The 24,150-nt window shown below is 49.8% G+C and overlaps 2 protein-coding genes across 3 annotated transcripts in view; one reads left to right on the top strand and one right to left on the bottom strand.

Moving 5' to 3' along the window:
- Positions 1-1,914: 1,914 nt before the first annotated feature.
- On the top strand, positions 1,915-4,829 carry MYOG (myogenin; the record flags this gene model as incomplete). The annotated part of the gene is made up of 3 exons (XM_082679528.1): positions 1,915-2,460; positions 3,236-3,317; positions 3,931-4,829. The coding sequence occupies 3 exons, from the start codon at positions 1,915-1,917 to the stop codon at positions 4,050-4,052; spliced, it is 750 nt and encodes a 249-aa protein (XP_082535654.1). The 3' UTR covers positions 4,053-4,829.
- A 6,843-nt stretch (positions 4,830-11,672) lies between these two features.
- Positions 11,673-24,150, bottom strand: part of PPFIA4 (PTPRF interacting protein alpha 4) — a 34,112-nt gene continuing 21,634 nt past the window's right edge. For both annotated transcript variants that reach the window (XM_082654503.1, XM_082654502.1), the window contains 6 exons: positions 23,307-23,482; positions 19,741-19,838; positions 18,814-18,989; positions 16,251-16,319; positions 12,555-12,732; positions 11,673-11,951 (listed from right to left, as the gene is read on the bottom strand). In XM_082654503.1, coding sequence (XP_082510629.1) covers positions 11,902-11,951; positions 12,555-12,732; positions 16,251-16,319; positions 18,814-18,989; positions 19,741-19,838; positions 23,307-23,482 — 747 coding nt within the window. In that variant the 3' untranslated portion in view covers positions 11,673-11,901. The remainder of the gene's footprint in view (positions 11,952-12,554; positions 12,733-16,250; positions 16,320-18,813; positions 18,990-19,740; positions 19,839-23,306; positions 23,483-24,150) is intronic.

The raw sequence follows: 24,150 nt of genomic DNA, 5'->3' as shown, positions 1-24,150 counted from the left end.
TGAGACAAGGGTTTTCTTTTATTTTTTCTTTTCTTGATGGGATGTATGTTAGAAATAGAGATTCTTCTTCAGCCTATCTGGTCTGAGTCAAAGCAAGGTTTACAACCCACAGCCCCCAGGCTGCCACTCTGTATCACAGTGGTAAGGCCAAAAACCAAATGAAGACCTTGCTGCTCCCCCTCAAAATGCTTGGGTTTTTAAAAAAAATTGTCTAGTTATGTCCCCTCCTCATCTCTGTTCCTTACCCCAAAAGGACATCGGCATTTTCCTGGCTCCTCACCACAGACAATGAGACGGAGGAAAGCTGGGTTTTTCAAGCTCCATTCAGATCTCACCTTCTCTGTGAAGTCTCCCCTGAGTCCCTAGCACAGTTCCTCTTCTTCCTGTTATCCTTGCCACTGCTTGGAACTTATAACATCAGCCTCACCTGTCTTAGGAAGAGGAATCAGACTTAGTCCAGAGTGTCCTAGGGAAAAAAACTGGGACCACAGGACAGAAGATAGTAGAGGGAGCAGATTGCAGTTCAAAACCCAGAAGGTCTCCCTGCACATCAGTGGAATGGGCTGCCTTGTGAGGACAACAGACGTCGGACAATGGCCACCTGGGAAGGGGATTCGGACATCAGGGGTTGGGTAGAACCAGGTGACCAGCAGGGTCTACTAGATGGTAAGGTCCTCAAGGGTAGAGACCCTGCCTTGAGCATCCCTGTAATCCTTCAGTCCCAAGATTGAGCCTTGTTCACTGCTGATTTCTGAGGCCCCCCTACTATATTGGGACCACTGTCCTCTCAGACCCCAAATCTTCTGCTGAGAGATGTCCGTGGACGAAGAAGCCCGAAGATTAAGTAGTCCCTCCTCCACCTGATATTTGAGATCTGCATGATATATGTAAAGCTGATGGCTCAGAAGGGAAGACCAGAACAACCAAGCCAAGTGGTCAAGGAGAGGGCATATTTAAACTGAGTTTGAAGGTCTCTGCTTTCTCTCCTTTCTACCCCATCCACAGTGAGGAGCCAGGAAAATCCTGGTGTCTAAATGGGGCAGGAAACAGAGCTGAAGAGGTGCCATGGGAGGACAGATAAATGATTCAGAGTGAGAAAGGGAGGAGACAGAGGGCTCAGTTGATCTTGACCTTGCCTCTGTGGGGAAGGTGGAGATGTGTAGACTGCTAAGTTCTAATCTCTGCTCTGACCCCGGCCAGCTGTATTAAAGAGAAAACTTCCACTGACACATACCAAAAAAGAAAAATAAGACCAAAAAATTCCTTTTGCCTCAATTTATCCCCAATCACATGAGACTTAAGTGACATATGATGTCAAAGCTTCTTTGAAAACCCAGAAGTTGAATCCATCTGCCAATCCTTGTTACCTCGGACACTGAGTATCAATACATGCCCCAAATTTAAAGCACTCTCACCCTCTGGGAGGGGAATCTTTCTAAGAGTTTCATCTGACTGATATAGTCTGGGTAAGGTGCTGTGAGGAAGCAGGGGGATGAATAAGTTGACTTCTTAAGGCCCCTTCCAGCCTAAACCTACCCCTTCCTTACTCCTCCCTCCACCCCCATCCCGCCTCTTTGGGACTAGAAGCAGGCAGGCCGCCCAGCTAGGAGTAATTGAAAGGAGCAGATGAGAGGAGAATGTGTGTCCTCCCCTACCTCCCCAGCCCCCATGGAGGCTGTTGAGAAATGAAAACTAGTCAAATTACACCCTATGGCCTCCCTACCCGTGCACAAGAGCCGGATGGGGGTAGGCTGGCTGGGGGCAGGGGTGGGGGCGCACAGGGGGAGAGGGAAGGGGAATCACATCTAATCCACTGTAAACGTCTTGATGTGCAGCAACAGCTTAGAGGGGGCTCAGGTTTCTGTGGCGTTGGCTATATTTATCTCTGGTTCCATGCCAGCGGGGAGGGTTTAAATGGCACCCAGCAGTTGGCGCGAGGGGCTGCAGGAGCTTGGGGGCTGGTGGCAGGAACAAGTCTTTTCTGACCCCATGGAGCTGTATGAGACATCCCCCTACTTCTACCAGGAACCCCACTTTTATGACGGGGAAAACTACCTGCCCGTCCACCTCCAGGGCTTCGAGCCACCGGGCTATGAGCGGACTGAGCTCAGCCTGAGCCCCGAGGCCCGAGTGCCCCTCGAAGACAAGGGGCTAGGGACCCCCGAGCACTGCCCAGGCCAGTGCCTGCCGTGGGCGTGTAAGGTGTGCAAGAGGAAGTCGGTGTCTGTGGACCGGCGGCGGGCGGCCACGCTGAGGGAGAAGCGCAGGCTCAAGAAGGTGAATGAGGCCTTTGAGGCCCTGAAGAGGAGCACCCTGCTCAACCCCAACCAGCGGCTGCCCAAGGTGGAGATCCTGCGCAGTGCCATCCAGTACATCGAGCGCCTGCAGGCCCTGCTCAGCTCCCTCAACCAGGAGGAGCGCGATCTCCGCTACCGAGGCGGGGGCGGACCCCAACCAGGGGTAAGTGGCCACCCCACCCACCTGCCCCAGGGGGGAGGGGGGGCAGGAGGCACCTGGATAACCTTGGAGGACCCCGCGGTGGGGCTCAGTCAGATGGCTAGAGCAGGAGCCAGACAGGGTCTTAGGAGGCTGCAGCATGCCTTCCTTTGTTAGAGCTAGGCTGCCCAGCTGACCTCCTGTGTCTCTGTGTCCTTTCCAGACAAGATAAAGGCAGTGGGGAGAAGAAGCATGTGGAGGGGGGTGGAACGGGACTGACGGAGGGATCCAGGAGCAAGTCCAAAGTCAGCTGGATGAGGGGGAAGACAGGGCCTAAAAGTCAAGGCCAAGTGTACCTGAGAAGACTGCTTTGCCCCTCACCCGACCCCCTCCTGGGTATGGCTGAGCAGAGAGCAAACCCACTCAGTCTCTCTCATGGAACCCCAACAGGCCTGCACAAAAGCGGCCCTGGTTGGGGCAGACATTCTGCCTCCTTCACCCTTATCCCAAGGTCAAGAAAACCACAGACCCCCTTAGGCTGGGTGTCCTATGAGGGCAGAATCACCACGCAGCATGGATGCTAGGAATGGCCCTGAAGCAGGGGCTCTGTGGCCAGAGAAAGGCATGAAGGGAGGTGATTTTGAAGATTCTGGAACAGGGGGTGGGCCAGGCTGGAGGGCTGCAGCTTGTGGCCCACCCTCCAACCCCACCACAGGTACTTCTGCCCATTGGGACTGGACGAAGAGACACCACCAGGAATGGCAGTGCCCTGACCTTGGGCCTTTGCCCTGTCTTGCAGGTGCCCAGTGAATGCAGCTCCCATAGTGCCTCCTGCAGTCCAGAGTGGGGCAGTGCACTGGAGTTTGGTCCCAACCCAGGGGGTAAGTGAGACCAGGACCCTGGTTACTTTGACTCAAACCCCACAGGCTATCTCTAAGCCCAGTTCTCCCCTCTTATCTTACTCCCTGCTCTAGTCCTCGTCCCTTGGCCTCTCTAGGGACCTTTTGAACCCAGGGCCCCAAATGGTGGGCTAGAAGGCCATGTGTCTCCATGAAGCCTTGACCAGCTAAGGAGTTGTCTAGGCCTCCTGCAACTCCCCAGCTGGTGCCTGGTAGATGACCTTCCCCACGGAGAGGACAATGTCCCTGCCCCAAGGGTCCCTGGGAATTGCTGAGTCAGTGCTGCAAAACTGGGCCAGCAAAGGGCAGTTCTAGTCTCCCAGTATACACCATTCTGGCTCCACTTCAGAATAACTGCTTCCGAATTCTAACCCCACCAGGGGATATCAGAGAGATCACACTGACGTTCACACACACATCTGCACACACACGTGCACATAGCACTAGGAAAGGCATGGGCTGGGGAGTAGGACCCTGAGCTTTTCTCACCCAGCTTTCCGGGAAAACCTGTGCCACTCCAAAGGGCTCAGCCCCTGTCTTGGGTCTTCACACACTTTTATCACCCAGGTAACATCTTCCTACCTTCTGCTTACAGATCATCTGCTCACAGCTGACCCTACGGATGTCCACAATCTGCACTCCCTCACCTCCATCGTGGACAGCATCACCGTGGAGGATGTCGCCGTGGCCTTCCCAGATGAAACCATGCCCAACTGAGATTGTCTGCCAAAATGGGCAACCATGAGAGCCCCCCAAGCTGGCCACAGATGCCACCACTTCTGCAGCAGGGCTCTCCTAAGCCAGGCTGTCCTGATGCCAGGAAGCCAGCCTTGGGGCTGCCAAATGCCAGACTATCCCCCTCCTCATCCATGTAAGGTTAACCCACCACCCAGAGAGGGAATGGATGCTCTCATTTAGCTAACTCCTTAGAGCAGAGAGCAGTTCTGTTTCCAGGGAGATAAAGCAGGGGACCGGAGTGCCCCCTTGTGTAAGCCCCCTGGCTCAGGGGGCAACTCAGGAGCTTCCCTTTGATCATAATGCAGCCTCCAATTCCACCCCGTGAAAAGATACACTTTGAGAGACGAAGACAGTGTCCTGACCTGGACAGACTATGTACATCTCCTGTTGTTGTCTCTTCCTATGCCAGGGTTAGGCTGGGCCTGCCCTGAATTGAGAGAAGGGAGAGGAACAATCCTCTGTTCCCAAGTCACTGGGGGGGCCAAGCTTTTGCAGTGAATGCTGGGAACCTTCCAATGGTTTTATGTTTTGTTTTGTTTTGTGTGTTGTTTGTAAAGCTGCCATCTGACCAAGGTCTCTGTGCTGACGTTGCCAGGGACAGGTGGGGGTGGGGGGCGGGCAGGGACTCCTGGGGTGATTTATTTTGTTAACTAAGCATCGTGTGGTTTTGCCATTGTTTTGTATATTTTTTTTCTTTTTTTTGCTAACTTATTTGGATTTCTTTTTTAAAAAATGAATAAAGACTGGGTGCTAGAAGAGTGTCTGTGATGATATAGAGGGAGGAGATGACTAATGCTATAGCCTCTCCCACCTCAGTGGTCCAGACACATGGCAGGGCCAGGGCTTGTGGAGCAGATGGGGCTCCAAAAGCGTCAGAGGCACCATGTTGCTGGTGGTCACTAGGTGCTGGGATCCCTGCTCTTTTTACCATTACAAAGGAAGCCAGGTCTGGTCCATTGGCCAGGCGAAGACAAGATTCTACAGAAATCCTTGTGGGACATGCAGGAAATTCTGTTGAGCATTCTGTTGCACTCTAATTCATAGACACTGTTCACAGTCTACTACACTCCATCTTATATCCCAATAGGTCCATTCCCTTCCAATTAACTGAGCATGCTCACATGCCTAGCACTCAGACCACAGCCAGCAGACAGGGGTGTAGAGCTGGAATTTGTGGGTTTCCCCTCTCTTATCCCTGCCTCTCCTCTGGTGCCACATTAGCAGGAGTCCTGTGAGGAAGTGGGAGGTAATTCAATCAGGGTGATTAGGGTCAGACACTATCACTTTCTTCCAGGCCAACTAGCATGTCCCCTTACCACACCCTTCCATTCCTCCAGGCTGCAAGAGATTCTGGTCCCTGTCTACAGCTCAGAGAATGAAGGCAATTCTGCTGGGGGTAGGGGAAGGGGCTTACAAAGGAAACAAAGCTGGGGCTCTCTTCATGTGGGATGCTATCTTCCAAAGACTGGCTTCCTGAGGGGGAGAAGGTGGGTGAAGAATTGGGGAGAAAGAATTTGGATAGAGATCGCATAATATTAACCGAGAAGGCATCAGGAGCTAGAATTTGAATGGACTAAAACCTTTATTAATTCCAACTGCTTCACGCTAAGTGTGTCTGATTTATTGCAACTTATAAGTTTCAGAATCATTACAGAAGTCAGGGGATTCAGAGTGTGGTACATTCCATCCTGCATTCAATTCCTCAGGGCCCTTTATAAAACACTTAACCCAGTTTTATCAACCAGGCCCTCATACCCATTCTGCACTTGCTCTGGGCTCAGCTGGGCCGTCTCTACCACACCTGTCCTCTTGATTTGTTCCTGGAGAGGGGAGTCAACACACTGCTCCCAGAGGTTTCTCCAGAAACTCCATTTAAGCAAAAGGTGAAGTAGGCTCACAGAACTCAGGTGAGGGTGCAGAAGGGAGGGTCCCCCCCGGGGCATGCTCATCCCAAACCACCAGTCAGGGCTGGGCCTGTTGGGAATCATAAACTGGCCTAATCTGTCCCCGTTTGTGGGATTTTCTTCTTGGGTTTATGTCATTGTGTTTACAGCTGTGGACAGGGAATGTTGCCTGCCATCCCAGGAAACAACAAATGTTGCCTGCCATCAAACTATCATCCACTGTAGTGGCAAGGTACTCCCTGAGGGGAATCCAGGATGGAGAAAAAACAGGAAGCATTATGTGCTTCGGATACTGGCCTTAGATTGTTAAGATGCACACCTAAGGAATAATTTCAGTGAGCCTGGACTCTTGCATCTTCCCATACATAGAAAAGCACTAAAATCATTAATTTGATATGCCTGTTTTTTGTGATTAGCAGTAATCTTTGACATCTGACTACATTTTTTTTTTTTTCAGCAAAAACTCCCATATATCCTGGCTCCTCCCTTAACTCTTCAGAACAGTTCCTCAGAGCTATCTGAGAGGCTGTCTCCTGGGCTATAGTCCTCAGTAAGTTCCCTGAGTAAAACATATCTTGCAACTTTTAGGTTGTGTGTTTTTCTTCAGTTGGCACAGTTCTACCTTCTTGGAAAGGCTGGAGAGGAATACCTAGGTCACTGCCACAACTCTTAGCTCTCCCTGGCTCCCTGCCCTTGGAGATGAGGAGAGTAACATGTGTGGATGGCAACACCTTGGCTCTCCAATCTATACTCACTCCCTTATTATGCACCAATAATACTGAACTACCCATTCAAGGGGGATCTTCTCCCCTCGGGTTCATTTCCTCTGCCCCTGGTACCTCCCAAGCTCCTAGGGTAGATACAAGCCTGCTGCCTTCAGTTGCCCTCCTTCTTACTGTGGGCTCGGTCTGGCCAAGAGAAAGGCACTCATCTCTCCTAAGGAACTGATAGGCTCTCGGGTTGCCGGATATATTTTTTAAGTTTATTCCTCTTCAGTAATCATGTCAATTGGAATCTGAGGTTCATATTCATAATCTGTTACGAATGAACAGTTCTAAGCAATGGCTATTAAGGTCGATTGTTCCTGACCATTGTCAGGTGTAGTCATTGTCTGCTTATTTCTTTTCCAGTGTTTAAGTCCTTAAGCCTCCCACCAGGAAGAAACAATTTGCTGGAACTTCACATGTGTGAATGGCAAACTTTGCCAAACTGGAGCCCAGCCTCACTCATTATTTTCACAGAAGAAACATTTGTCATCAAAGCACAGGGACTTTCTTAAATTAACAAATGCTTGACCTGCCCAACTGAATTACAGATAAGACTCCAATTAACGAGTAATGAGTGATAGTTCTTTGGGGAAATTAGCTTACATCTGGTCTCCCGTGGAAGCACATGCAATAAATCAAAGTTAAACAAATGTTGCCTAATAACTGACTTTAGGGAATCTGCTAGAATAAAAAGATAAGATTTGAAATTGACATACCAATTGTCAGTGTGTAGAGAGGAACTTCTTGGAGTGTTTAGATAGTGTCAATTGCAGAATGCTTAAAGTACTATTTGCTACACTCCAATAAACATCCTTAGGTATCTAACTTCTCAAAGTAACCTATTTGGCAGACTGAAAAACCTTTTTAAGTGCTGCAGGTATAGTAGTAGGAGGTTGGACCAACTGGAGAGGGAGGTAAAGGGGGTAAAATGGAGGGTGAGAGAAGAGGAGCCCCCTCAGCTCAGGTATCTGTTTCTTGGATAAGACCCACCATGTCACGTCCCCTGGACTTGTCTGAATTCCTGGTTTCCGGGCTCCAGGCTAGGGCAGAGATGCCTGGAGGTGAGCTAAAGCTCAGGAAGAACTGAAGGCTGTGAACTGGGCTAGGATCTTGGCTAAGGAGGCACCACCTAGGCCCAAATGGGACCCCCAAACCCCACAGCGATTCTAGCTGTCCCTCACTGCTCAGCCACAGGCAACCACCTGATCCAGATTCTCTGCCTCTCACTCTGCTGGGACCATTCCTAAGGAAGGCAAAGGAAGGTGTTCTAGGAAAGAAACCTAGAGTCTTCTTTCTTTTTTACAAATGCTGACAGAAACATGATGTTGGGGTCTCATCTCAAATGCAGCATGTCCAATATCAAGCTCACATTTTCACATGAGCCTGTTCCCTCTACATTCCCCAGCCCAGTAGATGGCAACTCTGGGAAACTGTAGTTTTCCTGGATTCCTTCAGATCTCACTCCTGTAGCCAGCTGGTCACCAAGGCTGGTCAACTCTACCTTTGATCATTGAGAGGGTGGGAGGGGACCCCCAGAGGCTTGTAGGCACTAGGCCAGCATCTTCCCTTGCCTGTTTGGCCTCCCTGAGTCACAAGTTGCCTTGTCTTACTCCCATCCTGCCATCTGTGCCCATGGACTCTGTCATCCTGTATCATCAGCGGGTCAGTTAGCCTTGGAGAGGATACAAGGCTGGATGGTGGATTATGCTGCCCTCAGGGAGTTCACCATTCAGATGAACAGAAGAAACAAGGCTCCATGAAAATCACAGGAGCCAAGTACCGCATGAGTGGTACAGATGTAAGAGTTTGAGAAAGGGAGATGCGAGAGGCTTAACTTCAGTGTAAGGTCTTGGGCTCACTTAAAAGAGAAGCAAGTAATATCTGTTAAGCACTCCTGGTACCAGGCCAGAAGTTTTAACAAACATCTGCACATCTATCTCACCAGCTGCATGGTCTCAGCTTTAGAATTTCCTGTTCTGCAAAATGGTGATGAGGATACATCACAGGGTTGGGAGGATTTAATGGGCCAATACATTTAGCATGCTTAGAACAGTGCCTGGCACACAATAGTTCTCAATAATTTTTAGCTTTATTTAATAATAATCCTTATAAATACCCTCTGAGATAAGGTTGGTTCATTTATTCATTCAAGTATATACCTAACCCTAAAGGAGCTTCCCCACAGCCCAGTGGGAAACAGACAAAGAGAGGACAATGGCTGGGCAGCATCACAGTGTGCACAGAGTGCCAGGGGCACAAAAGGTTGCTGGTTATCTGATTCTTCTGAGGAGAGGCAGGCAATGCCTCCCAGGTGATACTTGAAGTGGGTCTGGAAGGTTCACAGCTGCAAAGGCAAGGGCAGAAGTATTCTGTGCTGCCTTCTGGTGATGGGCCTGGGTAGACGCAACATTTCTGAGTTAGGTGGACTCAAGACTGTTGGGAGGAGAGGGCACTGGAAGAAGTCATGATGGCCTCTTGTCCTACACTGAGGAGTTGGACCTCAGTGTTGGGGAGCTGCTACAAAAGCGAACAGCAGCGTGATATGACTAATGGGTGTTTAGCTTCAGTAACTCTTGCATCAGTAGGAAAGTCTATGAGGATAGTGAAGCAGGTGTGTACAGAGGAAGAAAAAGAAATAAATCAATCCCAGCAGTCAGGACTCCTCACTCCTTTTCCTATACTCCCTTGGCACAAGTAGCTCAAACACTAATCTATCAACCCATGGTTATGTAAGTAAACAGAAGGTTACTGACTACAAGTTTAAAAAACTCTGATATTTACTTTCCAGATTACAGCAGCCCTTAGGATTGTGGAATAAGCTAGATGTATCAGGTAAGCTCAAAGTTAAAAAAAAAAAAAAAAAGACCAAAGCCATATGTATGTTGTCTCAAAACCAGGTTATTTATTGGTATGTATACACACACACACACACACACACACACACACACACACACACACTCACACTCATACAGACCCATACACCCATTCCTGATGCACTGTGTCGGTAGTACGGTACTGAGAAGGGACCTGAAAAGATACAGGAAGCTGGTGAGGGGGTATGGGTCACAAGTGACTCCCCAAATAAAAAGTATATTGACTGTGAGGCAAGGGATACACCAAGACAAGAGCCTTCCATCACTGTATGCATCACCTCCCTGCAATAATCCCAAGATGCCCCGAACAGACCTGGGTCCTGCCAGCTGCTGCCTTATGACATGACTAATTAAGATAGGGTTGAGTTGTAGAGGAGAGGCTGGGGCTGAATTTCCCACTATGCTAGCCTATCAGAGTTCCCTGAAGGAGTCAGATGGCCTTGTGGTCTCCAACTTCACCAATCTTAGGAATCTGGGGTTTCTCCATAATCTTAACATCCATTACCCAGGGATAGGAGCTCTTTCTCTCCATCCAACTTATTTTCTGCTCAAGAACTCCTCCAGCTCCATTCCCAGTGGCCTGACAGACAGGAAGTGCAGGGAACAATGAGGGAGAGCAAGGGAAGTTGGATGCCTTGCCCATACCCATGGGAGCCCACCCAGTCCCTCCACTGGTGGACCTCTCCTCTACTGAAAAGCAGCAGAAACCTGTAAGCCTGGTACTGCCCCAGGCTCCAGCACTCCTTCTGGACAGGGTGCTCTGACCCATCATCCCACCTGCTAGCCTAGCCGCCACTCAGAATCCAAGTCATCAGCTTGCAAACCAGCTGCTCAGCCACCTGCAGGGTGGCGCTTCACTGGCTCCTCTCCAGGAAACATGCTTCAGGCACTTTTCCTCTCCTTTCATTTGGATGAAACCTTAGGTTCCATCAGCTCACCCTGAACTTGGGTCCCAAACACTTCCAGGCACCTTGGCAGGATGAGTACATGGGTTAAGAAGAGGGATTTCTTGGAAATAACATTCCTGCCAAAGCGGGACCTGTATCCCTCAGCCCTGGATGCTGCCGTGCTACTGGGGAAAGCAACTGAAACTAGGCAGGTCTCAGGAATTTCTGGACGAAGCAGTCCCTGCACACCAAAAGAGCCCTGAACAAGGGGGTAGTGGTGTGGGGACAAGCAAGAGAATGACAGTCTTCACCAACACTGGATTTCCTGGACCTAGGACATGATTCACTACAGGGGAATCTTTATTTTCTTCCTGGGAGATCAGAGGAAGGAAGCCTCAGATTACCTTTTTCCCAAACCAGACTTTAAGGTCAATGTATATACTCAATCCACCCATTAGGTATATTCTTACGGGGCTGGAATTATCAAAGAAGTGGGGCAGAGGGGGACAGAAAGGGAAGGAATCCTGGGAGCATAGCTGGCAGTGCAAGGTTAGCTTGATCCACAGCCAAGATCCACACAGTTCCCTCTCCCCCCAGCCCAGCAGCAGCGCTACCCTACAGCTGGGGCAGGAGGCATTCCCGCTGCCATCTGGGCTTAAGGCTGCCACAGGCCATTGGCTCTCCCTCTAGCTGACCTGCCTGCACCTCTCACTGGGCAGGAGGGCTGAGTTTCCCCATCCTTATGCTTGGTGTTTGGGATTCAACTTAAACCAGGGCCTAGAATCTCCACCTTAGCCTTCCCTCTTCCCAGGTTCATCATCCTGAGGAAGAATGGGGCCTTCTACAGCCCTTCCCAGCCCCCAAGGAGGTCCTGGAGGTGAGGCAGGAGCTGCAGCTATGCAGATGAGTTGGGGGAGGGATAATGGTGAAGGTGCCAAGAGCAGCTGTAGACCATCTAGTACAACCAAGAGGCGGACAGAAACCAGAAAGCCCAATAACCCAAGCAAGGCAGTCTGGAGTGCCGTTTTCTCGGAAGGGCCATCCCCAGCCCTTGACGCTGTGTCCTGGTCTCTGGTGGAGTTTGCAGTCCAGACCAGCTAGATGCAGAAGAGGGAAGGTGGAGTCCATCCATCTTGGGCTGCCTTCCTCTCCCTCCCGCAGACCCACAAGCATGGACAACCTGGTTGCCTCCACAACACCAGGAAACCCAGCCACATCCCGGAGAGCCTTACAAGGGACACACGTTGGACCTGGGGTAGAGGGATGGCTAGGGGGTAGACAGTATATTCTGAGATATGAGACTAGGAGCCGTGGGAGTAAGGGGACCGAGCAGGAGGGTTAAGGGCTCTCCGAGCCTGTGAAACCAAGCAGAAGGAAGCTGGCCTTGGGGGCTGTAGCTAGTCCCGGAAGGCGGAGAGCATGTGTCCGTAGAGATAGTGAGAGTGTGCTAAAAGAGAGAGAAAGAGACAGGCGTTGCGCGGTAAGCTGGCAGTGAGTCCCTGAGAGACGGGTTACAAGGTATCTGCGGCGTGCTCGCAAGCTCCAAGCGCCCAAGGCCAAAGAAAGCAAAAGGGGTAAGCCGGGCACTGGGCGCGAGCAGGGCGGGAGCGGCACTGCCGGCCGGAGGCCAGGGACAGGTGCGGGGAGGCCTTGTGCGGGCGGACGGCGGGCCGAAGAGCGCCCGTGCCCAGGGCCTGGCCCACTTACCCCGAGCCACGGGCACAGCCCCGTCAGACCCGGGGCGGGAGGCGGGGTCAGCAGGAGTAGGTCCGAACCGTGGAGGTCTCCAGTCTCTGCGCCCCCGCCGTCCCGGCTGGGAGGAGTCGGCAGCCGCGGGAGAACACAGAGCGGCGGGTTAGTGCGCGCACAGCTCGCCCGTGGGGCCTTCCCGGCCGCGCCTGCCCGCGGCGGCCGTTAGTTAGTGCAGCGCCGGCGCGGGAGCTGTGCACCCGCCTCGGCCTCGCCTGAGCGCCAGCGCCCGTCCCACTCCGCCGCCCGGGCACCTAGGTCCTGCTGGGCCGCGGCCATGCCCAGCCAGCCTGCCACTCACCTTCAGGCATGATCTTCTTTGGCGGGGCCGGTGGAGGCTGCAGTGGCCCCAGGGTGGACACGCGGAAGCCTACCGGGAGCGCTTCGGGAGAGGCGCTGCGCATGGCGCTGCCATGGTGGTCTCGCGGCCGGAAGCGTTTCCTCCAGGAGGGTGCGCGGTGGAACACCTTGTCCTCCCCCTGCACCGTGGGGACACGCAAAGGACCAGGGCTACCTTGGAACTGCCACCCTCACTCCCTGCCTGGGGTAGGACAGTCAATGGCTGGTTCTAGGGGTACCTTTCCCTTCGGAAAGAAGGAAGCAAGGTCACGTCCGCTTTTAGGCCCTCAGCTTTTCCTTGTGTAAAGTGAATGGGGCAAGTGGATGACTCCGGGGAGCCCTTGCGACTCTGAAGTTCCCTGTCTCTTGGCTCGCGGGGTGGGGTCCCCCTGTTCGGATGTGGCATCCTGCAGTTGAACTCTGTTTCTCTGCCCACCCCAATCATCTCAAACTGGGCTTGGGGTGCCCATTGACCTTTAAAGTATTCCTCCTCTCAGGCTCATCCATGGGAAGTAGTCACCAGCCAGCCTCCCTCCATTCACTCCTCCCTGCCTTTCTGGGGCCTCAGTATGGCTGCAGCACCGGTGTGCTGAAAGAGCGCTGGGTCAGGAGTCAGGAGACCTGGCTTCCATTTTATCAATACTAGCTCTGTGACCCTGAGCAAGTAACCTCTCTGAGCTTCAGTTTCCTTATCTGTAAATGTGAAATAGGAATAACAGCATCTGCCCTACCTATTTCTCAGGCTGCCTATCCCTGAGGGGATCAGGGGAGAACATTGACCCATTGATAGTGATGGGTCAGGCAGATGGCCAATCAGAGGCAGGTTCCTCCAAAGGCTCCTGCTGTCTGCCCTCTCACCCATGCCAGCCAAGTCTCCAAAATAACTATCTCTGCCAGAGGGCACCCAGAGCCATAACTCTACAGGATGTCCCTCTGCACAAGCATCCACCCCATCCTTCAGAGCCCACATCCATCCTGCTTGGCAGCCATGCCTAATCCCCCTCAATGCTTATGTTCTTGGAACTGGTGCATGTAGACTGCTAGCAGCAGGAATAAGAGACACTAACCCACCAGTTCTCACCTAAACAACCTCTCCCAACCCCATTAGGGTTTGTTGTTTGTGCCCTGAGTAGGCCAAATGCCCCCATCAGTTCTTAGCACCGTGTATCTCTGTCATAGCATTCATCATAGCATTTTTAAATGTACTTATGAGATTATTTCATTAATTCCTTTCTCTCCCTCTCTTCCTCCCCCCACCCCACCCCTTTCAAATTCTATGCTTCATGGGACAGAGATTATGATCTTTTTTGTTCCAACCAATATATCCGCAGACCTGAGTAGTGCCTGGGAACACCATAGGCCCTCGATAAATATTTGCTAAATGGCAGCTGGCTCCCTAGGCAGGCATCCCATCCCTGAGTTTATCAGGAACTTTCCTCATCATTTCTGTCTTCGCCATGATCCTATCTTTAACCTAATCTAGAGACCCTTCTCTTCTGCATGCTCTCTCTCTCTCCATTTCTATCTTCAACCAACCCTAAGGACTAGTTTCTGTTTTTCTCCCCTGTCCCCTAATAATCAGATGTTCTTTGTGTTCCTCATCTCCTCATTTCCCTTGAGTCCTGACATCCATGCATGGGAGAACTGGATATAGCCCTCCAGGGCCTTGAAGCTTGAGAGGGGAGACTGAGAACCAGAATTGTCAAAGGAAACAGTTGAAAGAGACAGCTCAAGGTTGCTGATGGTGTGCTGGATGGCTGGACAGGAGGCAGTCTCTTGGATCTCCACCCTCCCACCTGCCACTCCCCCCACCCCCAAATCTCACCTTATTCCTAGGACCTGGCCTTCTACTTAAGCTTCCTTTTAAAGAATCAGTTCCCTCCAGCCCCACACCTAGCTGCATCCCAGAAAGCCCACTACATTGCCAAGATGATGTCACCTACTCAGTAACCACCCCAATGCCTGAAGCCTGATAGGACAGCTGTCTCCACTTTTAGGAGGCAGCAGGAGGTAGGAAAAAGAACACAGGAATCGGATACACTTCTGCTCCAGTCTGGCTCTGCCACATGTCAGCCTGTGACTGCAGGTAAGTTATCTGTGACAGCAAGTAAGTTACCTCTTTGAGCTTCAATTCCTCATCTGTAAGATGGCATAATAACCTGTCTCACATGATGATTGTTAGCATAAAATAAGATGTCTGTCATCACTGCACCACCATGCCTTGCCCAATGCCTGGCCCAGAGTAGGCATTCAGAGAATATTTTTGTTAGGATTGAAGGAGTAAAGAGTTTTCTAAATTAGAAAGCACCATTCGAAGATATATGGGAAAGCTGTATCAAAGAAAGCTTAGAACCTAGTGGGTGGGGAATAAGTAGGAGGGTCCACCTTGCAGGGGCATTGGGAAGATTCAGATCTCAGAGTGGGGACATCTGGTGGGGTCTGGCAGTTTCTCTCCTTGAGTGGCATACACACACATACATATGTAATATGTATGTAATATATGTGTGTGTGTAAATAACACACTCCAAATTTCAAGGCACCTCTGTGAAGAAAACACCCCTCCACAAATTCTGTATGTTTCTGAGTGTGTCCTATCTACCGAGGTGCAGTAGTCATTCCACAAAGGTGGGGTTTAGCCCTGTTAAACCCAACTAAGAAGAGACTAACTGATAAGCAGATAACACTAATGGTGTCCCACAAGGAGGCCCAGAAGTCTAAACAGAGGCATTGGTAGAGGTAGGGGTGCTGCAGAGAAAATGGGGATCAGAAACAGTTCTGATTGAAGATGGAGAAGCTAAAAATAAACAGTCTGGGCTCTTTTTTAACTTGTTTGGAACCAAGGCAGCTAAGGCAGACCTGACAGCGAAGGCAGGCAAGGTTAATGGTAAGAAAGGGAGGAGGGAGGAGGAAGGGGAGAGGAGGCAAGGGCTGGGGAGGGGGCTGTGCCCTCAGGAAACACGTATGTTTTAGGAGGAGCATTGTGCTAGGAGCATCAATCTAGCATCCTAAAGCTAGATTAGGAGCATCTCTAACAGGAGCATTATGGCTAGAACTTTGGAGTCTTCCAAGACATAGTCCAACCTGAACTCAAGGAGAAGGCCTGATGAAACTCAGTTGGAAGGGACTGTTGCTTCAGTGACCTGGGGCATAAGAGTAAAACTAGAAAGGAAGCTGGGATGATAGAAGCCTGAGCCATGTGTTTAGCTGTGTCAAACTGCACTGAGGAACATGTGAGCAAACCTGTCATTTAATGACCTCAGAATAATGTCTACCTCCAAACAACCACACTATTGGATGGGTGGGAAACTTAGCAGGCTGGAGATATGCTGTGCTCACAGCACTGAAGAGAGGGGCTCTAAAAGATAAAGAAAAAGGTATGATCCCAAAGAGATGACCTTTGGGGAAAACCTCTGATCCTGTGTGGTTAGGAGGTTTAGGGCACAGAGTTGGAAGAGGCTAGAGGTACCCAGAAGGAGTTTCATAGAGACTTCTCCAGGCCTATTGCTAGGCCTGTCCCTGCCTCCCCAACCCCCTGATATCATGCCCATCCTCTATGACTCTCCTCCCTTAGGCCACCCCACCAGTCATTAGCCCGAGGAAAGCAGAACTCATGAACTCCAACAAACCAACAGTGACCAGTTCACAGCCAGGTACTCACATCATCCAGTTTCCGGTCTGTGCCTAAGGCCAACAGGTTGTTGAACTCTCTCTCCATCACCTGGCGTGCCTGGAGTCCACAGGGTCAAAGGGGGAGAGAAGGGAGGGGCTATAGTTAGTGACCTCTAATGCCATCTTTCACCTGTTTCCTAGGGGGTCCAAGGGCAGAGATGGGGTTTTCAGTGCATTTAACCCATTAGCCCTTGATGCCGCTCCTTTGAGCTAACCTCGGTGTCCTCTGAGAAGTCAAAATGTTAACCTTACAATTTTTTTCATATGGAGCAAATTAGAAAACTATAATTTTTTTAAAAAGTAGGATCATAGAACACGTGGATGGACAGACTTCACCTACTGGGGAAAACCCCCCCACAGTTTGTCTCTGTAAGGGAATATCATGCCATACTATCTTTCTGGAGGGGTAAATTAAGCATGTAGACCATGGATAATGAAGATTTAACTTATTTAGATTATATAAATGTATTTTATAAAGTTCCACATCAAAAATTAAACTTAGGAAAACTGCTCAGTCATGGATATTGGTGGCCCTTGGGCTGAGTGGGGCATAAAGGCCTTCTCTATAGGCCTCCCAGCAATTTCTCGCTAGGAGATTTGAGAAATGCCAGAAACAAGAAAATTTTCAAAATTACCGCCAGATATTCTGAACCATTTTTAATGAAGGATTCCATATTGGGTCAGATCCTACTTCCCCTAATAGCTAAGCTAAATGAACGGGTCAGAATAATAAGAACGGTTAGAGAGCAACAGAGAGTAGCCCTGCTACTCTTTACAGATGTACTGCTGTCCACAAAAACTGGATGTATTTAGAGATAGGAAATGAGAGAAAAACAAGCCCATTTCTGGGTAGATAATATTAACCATAGAATTCTGTGGGGACAGTCTTTGTTGGTATTGGGAACATAATATTTTTTTAAGTGATCAGAAAGGAGAAGCATAGTTAATTTTCAAGTATCCAGGTGACACTGTTCCTCTGGGTAATGAAAGGTGACTATGACATTTACAAACTTCAGAAACGTTTCACAAAGTTGTATGAGTGGGCAAGAAAGCAGCTGATGGGGTTGGAAATGGGCAAGCATAGAAAAATTGCATTGGGATTTCCCTGGTGGCGCAGTGGTTAAGAATCTGCCTGCCAACTCAGGGGACATGGGTTCAATCCCTGGTCCGGGAAGATCTCACATGCCGTGGAGCAACTAAGCCCATGTGCCACAACTACTGAGCCTGCACTCTGGAGCCCACGAGCCACAACTACTGTGCCCGCGTGCCATGCAGCCATAAATAAATAAATAAATAAAATTAAAAATGACTCCTTGATTAAAATAAGAAAAATTGCAGCTTGGGGGAAATCTCAGCTCTTCCTAGAGAGCGAGGGGAATCTGTGCTACCCATTCTGACTGGTTGGGATGGGTCATTGCAGAGAGACTGTAGGATGCCCTGGCCCAGTGTGCTGCCATCACCCCTAAAAGGCCAACACTCCACCCAAAATTACAAGACAACTCAGCCCTATCCTCACACAAGCGAAAACTCGTCTACTCCCAGAATAGCTTGTGCAGCTCTGGTGGCTGAATTTCAAGAGATCTGACAGCTGCAAACAGTCCAGACAAGGGCAGCTAAAATGATCAGGGCATGGAGACAAGTCTATATGAGGAAAAGCTAAAAGAATTAAGACCACTCTGTCTGAAGAAACAAAAGCTTGGACCCAGAGGCAACACAATCAGAGTTTATGAAATCACAAAAGGTGAGAGCTAGTCAAATACAAATACCCGTACTAAATCGTAGACAATTAGGATGAGGCAATTCTCTTCCCCGGGGGAGCCGACTGGGGGTACATTTAGGACAAATAAAATTAGATAGTACTTCACACAACAGGTAGTAATTCTAGAGTCCATTACCCACAGGAAGTTAAAAAAGCCAAACATATAAATAGGTTCAAGAGAATTTAGGTATATTCTTAGATGACAGCTCCATAATAATTATCAAATGTAATGGAAGGAGATGTCTAATCTTTTGAGCTGTTGACAGGGAGACAAAGCCCTGGCATGGAGAAGCTCTGGGCTGTGTTATTTGGTATATTTAACTTTCTAAAGCCTAGGGACCCAGGAACAGACCCCTGGGGCGGGGTGGGGGGGGGGGGCGGGAAACAAAGGGGATATGGGTTCTCTGGTCCTTGTGGGCCCCAGCGCTAGTTTTCTTCTATGAATAGGTCAGAGAAGCAAGTAGAGGAAAAGTCTCAGCTGTAAAGATGGGGCTGGGAGGAGATGGGGGTGCTCACTGCAGTGTGGGGATTAACACAGTATTCCAGGCCTGTGCTGAACGTGCTCTGTATGTGAAGGGCACTTGTTTCCTAGGGGGGCTTGGTTATGCACAGGGACCACTTGGAGGTTTGAGGACATTTGTGATCCCCTCTAGAACAGGCCTCCAGAAAGCCCTCCCACCAATCCATAAACTTGCGCATATCAGAGGGAGAGAGAGCAAGAGAGTGGAGGAAAGGGAGAGACCAAGATTGAGACTGATGACCAAGATCAGACTGATTGAGACTTACAGCCTACCTGGGTATTCTGCGTGGGTATCTGGAGGACCAGGGCCAACGTGTTGTGGTCGAAGTTCTCGTCCAGGGCCAGCAGAGCACCATGCACACCACTCTCATGCAGGTTTCCTGCATAGTCCCGGAGCCCAATAGACTGGACCCAATGAACCACCTGGTCATTGGTCCAGACCAGCACATCTGGAGGGCAGGGGAAGAAAAGGAGCAGAAAGAGACAGGTTTGGCCAAGGCCCCTCCAGGGACAGAAATAGCGGTTCCTAGACCCAGAGCCCCAGTCCACCCTGTTCTCTTGGCTCCTAGCCACCCCTACCCCCCTCAACTTTCCACATCTTCTTTCTGTCCTCCTTGGCACCTGGGCTCTTGGAGAACCAGCCCCATACCACTCCATTCTTGCCAGCCTGCAAGACTCAGGGTCAGGCTAATAGGCTTTCTCCCCAGAGCCCCTGTACCAGTCATCCACTGCCCCCAGGCGGGAATGGCCCTCTTCTCATTCTTTCTACCTTCAAGGTCTCTTCTAAGACTTGCCTTTCTTTCCTGTCCAGCCCCACCCAGATCACCAAGTTCCACGAGCACTTTCTCACACCAGTCTGTAGCACTAACCCAAGGGGATCACTGCATTTGTCTCGTTGGTGGCCATCGTCTAATGTGTTGGGGAGGGGGATGTTGCAGCTGATTGGGCAGGGGCTATTTTTCCTCCACCAGATGGCAGCATCCTTTGGGCATGGATTGTGTCTCCCTCAACAGACTGGGAGCTCCCTGCTCCCTAAGGGCTGTGTCTTCCCTCTTAGATTTGGAGCTTCCCTGTGGCACAGAATGCCTCTTCTCCCTTCACTCAGCCCAAGGCAGGGATCAGTGAGGCAGGTCCCTGCTCCCCCAAGGCCGCTCCCACCACAACTTTCAGAGGAGGCTCTATTGAGCCTGACAAGCTTACCCTTGATCTCATGCTGGCTTTCTTCCCGCCTCTTCTCCAGCTCCTTCCGGTCATAGTTCAGCCTCTTCAGACACATGATGCCATACTGAAGACTGGTTCTGCAGGCACACAGTCCCCCTGAGCCAGAGCCTCAGTGGGGCCACGTTTCTACCACATCTGCCCCATATCCAGCACCAACCACAGCCCATCAAGACCTATATGCTCCAGCACAAAGAGCATCACAGCCCACTCCTTCTCCTCCTTCCTCCAGGGCTTAGACATAATCCATCACAAGGCCACTTCCCTCTCTCTGCCTACCCCAAGCCCTCCCTCTCAGCCAGGGTGTGGGCCTGCTTGACAAAGGCAAGTTCTTTGAATGATAGCAACATATCCCTCCCTCTCCAGGCACTGGAATGACAAAGAACCCTACAGATATTCTTTTGTGTCCCCATTTCACTCAGAGTCCTTACAATGGCCTACAACGTGATCTGCCCCTATACTGAGAGCCCTGCTGTTCCTCAAACATGGCAGGAACGCTTGGCCTATGTGCTTTGGGGCCTTTGCAGTGGCTGCTCCTTCTGCCTGGAACACACCCCCTCCCTGCCCCCCAGTCTGCTACATGGCTTACCCCCTTGTCTCCTTTAAGTTTTTGCTCAAATGTTATATTTTAAATTCAGTAGTTACCTTGTCCACCTGATTTAAAACTGCAACATCACCAGCACCACCAATCCCCCTTACTCTGGTCTAATTTTTTTTCTACCACCTTTTATCTATTAACATTCTATATATTTATAATTCCTTGTCTGTCTCTCCCAGTTACAATGTAAGCTCCATGAGGGCAAGGAGGTTTGTTTTGTTCACTGATGTATCTCAAACACCTAGGATGGTGCCTGACACATTCCACAAATGTAAACACCATAAATGCTAAACGAATGATGTGAAATAATTCACATAAAGTACTAAAAGTACTTTAAACTGTACCAGGTGCATAGTAAGCACTCAATAAATAATTACTAAGCCAGGCCACGAATCAAAGAATCCGTAGGTTAGAAGGGACCCCACACACTATCAGGCCAAGCTCCCCACCTAATGCAGGAGTCACCTCTGTAACAGCCTTCTGAGTATTATGAACACCTCTGCCTAAATACCTCTGGTGACAGGGAACTCACTACCTCTTGATGCAGCTCATTCCATCTTGGGCAGCTTTCCCTGTAGTGTTCTTCTTTAAACTTGAACACTACTCTGTCATTCAGCCTCTCTGGGTTTTGTCATCTACAAAGTGGAGGAATAAAATAGGTCTCTCCCAATTCCAAATACTTTTGACTCTATCATTGAGGCCATTGCTTTGTGAGATTAAATTATGCTTGATTTCTCCCTACTTCTCTCCCCTCAGTTCTACCCAGGTAGCCCATCTGCCTAGAACAAACCCTTATAGCTCAGAGACACCACTTCTAAGGAATCCTGCTCAAGGCCACTGGTTTAAGCCTCGGTTCCCTGGAGGGGGCAGATGCACACATACCTCCTAACTGGAAATGCCTCTAATTTCAATCTCACTTACTATAATTTTCAGTTCAGTTCCTATGACTTTCAAAGCTGTTGCACATCTTAGCAAAAATATAAAGGCCTTAAAGTCAGATCAACCTGGATCTGAATGCCAGCTGTGCCACTTCCCAGTTGAGTGGCACTCAGCATATGTGAGATGGGGGTCATAACTCTCCTGCAGAGTTACTGTGAGCATTAAAGGTGATCCTGTATGAAAGGGCTTAGACCAGCCCCTGAACATCAGAGGCATTCAGTAATGGTACCACTTTTGGGAGGACATTACTAATTATTGTGTGTGCTTTTTCTCCTATCAAAATAGGAGATTCTCATGGAAACCTGCTCAATAGAACACTATGGTCTAAGGAAAAGAGCTCTGAGTTGGGTGTCAAGAAAGAAGGATGCCGGCCCCATTCTGTAACCACTTGGCTGAGTGACCTGGTGACACTCAATCTCTATTGGACTTGTTTTCCCCATCTGTGAACGGAGAGTTTTTAAATAACTCTTTCTCATCGTTAAAAAAGTATGATTTAAAAGAATTTTTAAAGATATAAGAACATGCTTATGAAATATTAAGTGGAAAAAAAGCAGTTATATACCTAATTGAGGTAAGAAATGTGGAAATGTTTTAGAAACTGTGAAGTACCCAAGATTTAGAGCTAAATCTGGAACCGTGTATATAGGCTGAGAGTCTCTCATGGGCAAAGGGTCGGGGAAGGACTTCCATAATGCTGTATAGGGTTGGGCTGCCTGATCCTCTAGCAGCCGAGCCACATCTCAGCTTGGTGGGGAATGGCCCTTCTCTCCCCAGCCCTATCAATCACTGAGGAGGGAACAGGTGCAGCTAGGCCTGGCAGCCTCCCAGATTGACAGAAACAAAAGATTCTCTTTCAGCCCCGGTGGTGAGGGAGGGGTGGTGCTCAGGGCAGACACAGATGGGGGTTCCAGCATAGGTGGCTCTGCAATGTGGTGGCAAGAGAACTGGGTTTCAGTCAGGAGACTTGCATTTTGGTAGCATCCCTGCGTGACCTCGGGCCGCTGCTCCTTCCCATGCCTCAGTTTCCTCACCCATAAAATATGGAGGCTAACTAGATCCCTTCCAAATATAACTTTTTGTTGTTTGTGAGTTGGAGAGACCAAGGGACACCTGCAGAGCCCTAAAAGAACCTTGAAACGCCACACACTCCCAGCTCCACCCTTTGTCACATTAACTACTCAAGATAAAAGACCTGGCTCAAATAGCAGCCTGTGTGATTTGAAGTTGGATGTTAAAAAGGACTTCCTAAAACCTATCAACTCCTGGAACCATTACCGAAAACCTATGTCTTAGGAGGGCTGCCTCCCTAGCTCCAGCTGGTTGTTTCCATGCTGGGATGTGCCCATAGAGCTTTCTCTTTTTCAAGAGAAGCCAGACATCCAGAATTTTGTTTAACATTTCCTAGTGTTTAAATATTGGCAGCTAAGGTCACAGTTTTAAAAATACAATGTAGGCCAAACAAATTACATGTGTGAGCCAAATTCTGCCCTCAGGCCCCCAGTTTGTGACCTCCACTGCAGATACTTTTGCACAGAAGACCTTTTCAACAAAGAGGAGGAGAACACTGGATGACTTCCTGTACAAAAGGATGTGTGTTTAAAACTGAGAGGCTCAGATCTGGGATGTTGGCAGGGCAAGCATCCAGAAAGAACTTTCCTCTCATCTTGTAAGGCATTAGACACCTAAAATAGATGCTGGGTTCAGTGTGAGTCTTCTCAGGGTAAATGTAGAGAATTCAGCAAGCTCAATGACAAGAAATAAAATTCATATCTAGGGGGAAAATTTTCCAAGTGAAGCTAAAGAGAAATGACTGTGTCTTAAGGGTTGGAGGTGAGAGGACTAAACCCTCAAACTGCAGGGAGACAAAGATTTGGCTTTCCCCAAAGGGAGACCTGTTACCACCCAGAACAGGCAAAGAAAGAGATGGAAGCACCTCTATTCCTGGAGACAGACCCCCAGAGTTGGGGGAGACCTGTGTAGGGAGGTGGCCCCGGGTTCCAGCCTGGCTCACCGGTGGAAGCTGTCCACCATCTTCAGGTGGACCCGCAGGTCCTTCTTGGTGAGGTGATCCAGCATGCGAGCGTCCACAAGGCACTCCATGAAGTAGCTGCGGTACTGGGGGAGCCCCAGGCTGGGCAGCCACTGGTTCCCAATCCACTCGTGGTTCATGTCCCCATAGGCCAGGGTCTGGAGAACAAGATGGAGGAGGCTGGGGGCAAAGGCAGCGCAGGCAGGTTGCAGCTAGCAGTTCAAAAAAAATTCAGCTTACTTTCACTGAGGGGCTGGTAGAGGCGGGAGGTGAGGATTTTAAATGGAGCTTTTTAAGATCCTGGAATGATATATTCCCACTCACTTATCAATTATCTACACTAATGAACAGAAGCAGCCACCTAGGCAGCAAGTCATAGGAAATCCTTCCCATCGACTCTGAAATGCATCTGTGGTGCTGTAAGGCAGACTCGCCTTCCTGATTTTCAGTCAGCCTCAAGCCTGCTGAGCCCAGCGGATAGGCTGCATTACAGAGGGCCTGCAGAGTGACAAAGAAAGCCAGTCTCACTTGGGAAACTGGCCTCACACGGTCCACAGGGAGTTACGTTTGGCTAAAGATATACAAAAATGAAGTAAGGTGAACTGCGCCTGCCAGCGCTCTTCTCTAAGGCTTGGTTGTCTCTTCAGAGATTCTCTAGGTCCTTCGTGTGCCGCCTCCCCACCCCACCATACACTGTGCGCCCCACCGCCCACCCAGTCTGGTTCTGAGAGGCCTGCTCCACTTAGTCGTTGCCTCCTGCCTTGAGGGCAGGGACCTCCTTAACCATCTATCCTTAGAACGAATTTTAATGGTAACCCTCCATCAG

The sequence above is a fragment of the Grampus griseus genome (assembly GCF_964374135.1).
Source record: "Grampus griseus genome assembly, chromosome: 1".
Taxonomy (NCBI): domain Eukaryota; kingdom Metazoa; phylum Chordata; class Mammalia; order Artiodactyla; family Delphinidae; genus Grampus; species Grampus griseus.
Note: the sequence above shows the minus strand (reverse complement) of the source record. Positions and strands in the feature narration are given on the sequence as shown.